The sequence below is a fragment of the Letharia lupina genome, assembly GCF_014066315.1.
Source record: "Letharia lupina isolate WasteWater1 chromosome Unknown contig_22, whole genome shotgun sequence".
Taxonomy (NCBI): domain Eukaryota; kingdom Fungi; phylum Ascomycota; class Lecanoromycetes; order Lecanorales; family Parmeliaceae; genus Letharia; species Letharia lupina.
The window spans coordinates 1,009,002-1,015,001 of record NW_023502991.1 but is presented as its reverse complement, the minus strand read 5'-3'; the positions used below and the strand labels follow the sequence as shown (position 1 = coordinate 1,015,001).

Below are 6,000 nucleotides of genomic sequence, written 5' to 3'. Positions count from 1 at the left end.
TCGATACCCCTCGCTCAAAGGTTACTTAACGTTTTAGGCACATACACCTCTTTTGCCCGCCTCTTAGAGCCCCTACTAACGCCCTCAGGCCACCCCTTAACGAATCCGCTACTGCTAGTAATCGCTACCTACTACTACTTATAAACGCGTTGAAAGGCCCTCAAAAAGAGCTCGAACGGATACGTCCTCCCTTATATACTTCTCCTAAGTTAGCAATAGATAGATTAAACTAACATTCAAATATTGTAGTCATATCAAACGCGTCCGGGATCGGATAATAATCCTTCCACCTGTTTGTGTAACTATTATTCTTTTATTACTCTACCAATTCTACCAATTCCACCAATATGAACACATTTACCCTCGGTACCCTCGCACTCAGTTGAATAAGAGAAGGATCTATAACAGGCGAATGCGGAGAACACTACGGAGAACATTGCGAAGACAGTCATCAGCAGCAGTAACACAACAGGCCTACTCTCCACGGTCTCACACCAATCCACTCAGCCAGTACAAGAGAAGTCAATACAGCAGGCGAATGCGGAGAACACTACGGAGAAACCAAGCGGTAACAAGGCCCCTAGCACCAAGAACACGGCTCAGCTCTCCAAGATCCCACGTCATATGCTCTCCACGGTTCCACATCAAATTATCACTCAGCAAGCGGAGAACACCACTACAACTTAGCCTGTCATCCCCACTACATTAAGGAGTAAGAGGAGGAACTACAACAGGCAAATGCGGAGAACACTGCGGAGAACACTATGGAGAACACTACGGAGAAACCAAGCGGCAATAAGGCCCCCAGCATCAAGAACACGGCTCAGCTCTCCAAGATCCCACGTTATATGCTCTCCACGGTTCCACATTAAATTATTACTCAGTAAGCGGAGAACACCACTATAACTTAGCTTATTATCCCCACTATATTAAGAAGTAAGAGAAGGAACTATAATAGGCAAATGCGGAGAACACTGCGGAGAATACTATGGAGAATACTGCGGAGAAACCAAGCGGTAACAAGGCTACCATCGTCAAGAACACGGCTTAGCTCTCCAAGATCCCACGTTATATACTCTCCACGGTTCCACATCAAATTATTACTCCGGAACGATGCATATTTGAACGAATTAAAACCGTTCGATATCTACAGCTATTTCATTATTCGAAAAATTTCACTGCGATAGAAGATATTATAGGATTCACACCACTAATTAGCACGTTATCTCCATTTCTTTTCGATATTTCGATACTTCTTATTATAAGAATATAGTCTTTCTCTATTTTTTATAAGTAATTATTACGAATTAATTCTTTACATTTAATATATCTTTCTAATTAGATCTTAGCGCGCCTCTCTTCATATATATATATCTATATACTATATATATTAAATTAATTTTATAGTAATAAAAGTAGGTTAAAAACGCATAGTAAGCGATTAAAGTTCGATTTGACTTAGGGCTAGGGCTAAAATTCGATTTAACTTAGAAAAATTCAACTCCATAAATTTAATTCATAGGCCTTTACTTATAATTTATAAAATTATAATAATATTATTTTAAGTAGCTTATTTATTTTAATAAAAGATATATTTATAAAACTTAATATAAAAGCTTCGATATTCAATAGATAATTAATCTTAATCTATTTTATTAATATATTTTTTTTATAAAAGTTTAATTAATATTTATTCTATAAAGAGATTTTAATAATATTAATATACGCGAAAAGAGAGATAAAAGCGAGTATTCTTTCTTTTTTTAACTCTTTAATCTTTATATATAAAATTTTTAAATTTCTAATAACGACTTAATTAAAATTTTTAAATTTTAAATTTTTATAATAATTTAATAAGAATATTCTTTTTTACGGTAACGACTTTTAAAATTATATTAATCTATTCTTTTATTAATAAATCTATATTTCTATATAGAGTATTATTATCGCTAAAATAATATTTAATTTTTAAATATTTTAAATATTTATTTTCTTTCTAAATCTATTTATTAATAGTTTAAAATACTTATATTTTTATATATAAGAATTTTTAATAATAATATTATTATTTCTTTTAATAAAGAATAAGTTATATGAATTATTTAAGAAAGTAAACTTTTTATAACTATTATTAATTTTATTAATCTTCTTTTTACTCTTTAAATCTAATATATTATTAATAACTCGAAAGTTTATATTCAATACTTATAAAAAAATAATTAATTCTTAAAAAATATTAAAAGATTATTTTAAAATTTAAAATTTTAGATATATAGAAATTAATCGTTTTAAGTTAAATATTTTATAAATATTAGTAAATCTTAAAAAAGTAATAATTATAAAGAATCATATATAGAAATTCTTAAACGATTTTTTTTATTTATTACTTTTATATTAAAATTAAAATTAAATATCTTAGTATTTAATTTAGTAATCTTATTATATATTCTAAATATATTATCTAATATATTAAAATATTTTCTAAATAATTAATATAAATCTAAAATATTTTTATTTATTCTTATTTTAATAATGTTATATATAATAATTTTATAATAATTTTATATATAATCGATTTCTTTAAACTTAATAAAAAAGATTATAATACTTTATTTAAACTTTACTTTAAAGTATTAATATTAACTATTTTACTTATTTTAATTATTAATATTATAAAAATTTAAAATATTAAAATATTATTTATTTAATTCTATATTTTCTACACGATTTATAATAAAGATATAATATAAGTTTTAATAGATATTATTAATAAAAATACTTAGCTAATAAAATATAATCTCTATATTTTTCTTATCGAAGTTTTTCAAATTAATTAATATATAAAATTATTACTTTTTTAACTATTATTTTTTATATTTTGAAATTTATTTAAATCTTCTATTTTTTTTAATAAATTTTGTACTATTAATATAATATCTATTATATAAATCTCGAAGTTTATTATTAATTTCTTATTTATAAAATAATTAGTTATTATTATTACTTAGCTAAATAATAATTATTAATATCTTTATTTCAACTTAAGCGATATTCTAATTAAGTTCTTTATTTTATTATTAAGAAACTAACTTAATTTTTTTTTAAAAAAGAATCTTTCTAAAAGAAAGAATCGCTATAAAAACTATTTAATTTTCCTTACTTTTCTAAATAACTTTTCTTTTCTTAAAGAAAATTTATATTTTATTTCTAATATCTTCTTTTCTTTTCGATAAACTTTTCTTTTTATTTCTTTCTATATCTTTTTTAAAAATAGAATATAATTATTTATAATCGATAAAGTTAGAAAATCTATTCTAATAAAATTAATAATTTTACTTATCTTTTAATTTTAAGCTTTTTTAATAAAAAATTTCAAACTTTATAAATAAGTTCTTAATAAGAATTATTATTAGATTATTAAAATTAATTAAATAAACTTACGATCTATCTACTAACGTTCTTTATAATTAAGATTTATATATTTAATAGAATCGATCTTAGAATATTAACTCGATCTCTCTTTCGAAGACTACTTATTTAGAGAGGTCTCTTATCTATTCTCTCTTCTAAAATTACGATCTTAAATTTATAAATATTTTAATAGAAGTATTTATTATCTTTATATATAAAGTTTATTATTATATTAATAAAAATTACTTTCTTATATAGTAAGTTAAAATAACTTAACTTAAATTTAAAAAATATCTCTACTTCTAAGAATTTTAACCCCCACTTAAAAAGTCTTAAAAATCTCTCTTAAAAGTTTTTTTTTTTAAATAATCTAATTTTCTCGCCGTAATAATAAAATCTTTATTTTTAATTTTTATTAAAATAAAGAAAGAAGATTTATTAGTCTTTTTTTATTATTATTTATAAGTCTTATATAAAGATCTTAATCTTCTTATTAATCTCGATCTTTATCTTTCTTCTTATTACTTTCGAATTCTATATTAAAAATTAAATTAAATTAAAGAAAGTTAAATATATTAAATTTCTAGAATCTCTATATAGTATTAAAATTAATAAATAGAATTCTCTTTTTATCGAGCTAAGTTTAATTATTAATAAGATATCGAGAAATAATAATAAAGAATATTAATTTTTTTAAAGATAGAATTTTCTAGTAATAGATTTTATTACGAGCGTATTCTTAATATACTACTTAGCTCTATAGTCTAGCGAGTCTTAATAAAGATATCTTCTATTATATTATATCTTCTTTTTATTTATATAATTCGATAGCTTTATTATTCTTATTCTATCTCATTTATACTAGTATTATATCTATATTAATTTTAATATTATAATAAGACTTTTTTCTATATTCGACGAAGAGAAATATAATTATATATATTTTATTCGAATTAATAAACGAATTTAAAGAAATACGCTAATAGAGACTTTAGTAAGATATTAAATTAAGTTATCGTATTTCTAAATAAGTCTACTATATAAATAACTTAATTTTAAAGAGTATAATATAATAGCGAAACGGCTTTATTAAGATTATAGGTAAGAAATAAATAAGATATAGAGATTATTTATACGACTAGAACTAGCGAATTAATAGTAGAAAGAAATTATTATAAATTCTATATATAGTAAGTCTACTATAAAGATAGTAAATATATAATCTCTTTACTAAGTATATCGATAATATATGTCATGAGATGCCTCAGGGACACTCATAGGGCCACTAGCGTAGGCTTGGCGCCGCACACATATGTGCCTGCAGACCACATAGAATAATCAACATCTTTTACACCACACACATATATGAGTCAAACCATAATGATTCCTTAACAATTGGTAGCAACACCTTAAGATCTAATTCCACTTGATCCTACGATGTAGTAGACGTCTCTACGAGCCACGTCTACACCACACGTTTACGCAAAGCCCACATCAACACCTAATAGTGTGACGCTCCAAGCCGGCCCTCACATACACTCGTTGGTCATCGAGTATCATTTGACCAAAACCCACGCCCACATCGATCCTTTTGATAGGCCTATCGATATCGATATCATGAATTCATACGCTGAGAGACTCGCCTCATTCACGTCATGGCCACACGTGTGTCCAAGTGCCTCTACCGTAGCCCGTGCTGGCTTTCATCGAGAATTCGACCCTACTTTTCCATCCCCGGATCTAACGGTGTGCTCACTATGCGGTCTTGATCCTTGTGACTGGGATAGTGACAATCCATTCGATTTCCACGCTACTCGATCACCGGAGTGTCCATTCGTACGTGCAACACAGCAGAAGAAGAAGCACCGGAATCAGAAGACTCGCCAGCAATATACGAGAAGGTCTCTACAGCCAGTCACTCAGTCAGCTACTCAGCAAGCCACTCAGTCATCCACTCAGTCAGCCACTCAGCAAGCCACTCAGTCTGATACTCTACAAGAGGTGGAACTACAACAGGCAAATGCGGAGAATACTGCGGAGAACACGGCGGAGAAATCAAGCGGCAGCAAGGCCTTCAGCATCAAGAACACGGCTCACCTCTCCACGATCCCACGGCATTCTAATCACTACGATATCGATGCGGAGAACGACACTGCAATTTGGCCTCTCATCCCCACTGCACTGATGTGGTACATCACTGCAATGAGCACACAAGAGAAGGATCTACTGCGTCGATCACAGCCAATTGGACCTCTGCAGGCAAGGGTCACCTATCGGACGATGCATATTTGAACGAATTGAAACCGTCCAATGTCTTGTTTCGACAGCCATTTCATTGTTCGAAAGATATCACTGCGGCAGGAGATATTGTGGGATTCACACTACTAATTGGCCCGGCATCTCCACTCCTTTCCGACATTCATGCATGCATACTTCTTGCCATGAGGACATGGCATTTCTCTGTTTTTTGTGGGCAATTGTCATGAGATGCCTCAGGGACACTCATAGGGCCACTAGCGTAGGCTTGGCGCCGCACACATATGTGCCTGCAGACCACATAGAATAATCAACATCTTTTACACCACACAC

The 6,000-nt window shown here is 28.5% G+C and overlaps 1 protein-coding gene across 1 annotated transcript; it reads left to right on the top strand.

The window, feature by feature from the left end:
* Positions 1 to 5,066: 5,066 nt before the first annotated feature.
* Positions 5,067 to 5,703, top strand: HO133_005956 (uncharacterized protein; the record flags this gene model as incomplete). The annotated part of the gene is made up of 2 exons (XM_037296859.1): positions 5,067 to 5,076; positions 5,102 to 5,703. 2 exons carry the CDS (start codon positions 5,067 to 5,069, stop codon positions 5,701 to 5,703), a joined length of 612 nt encoding a protein of 203 aa, XP_037148040.1.
* Positions 5,704 to 6,000: the final 297 nt, after the last annotated feature.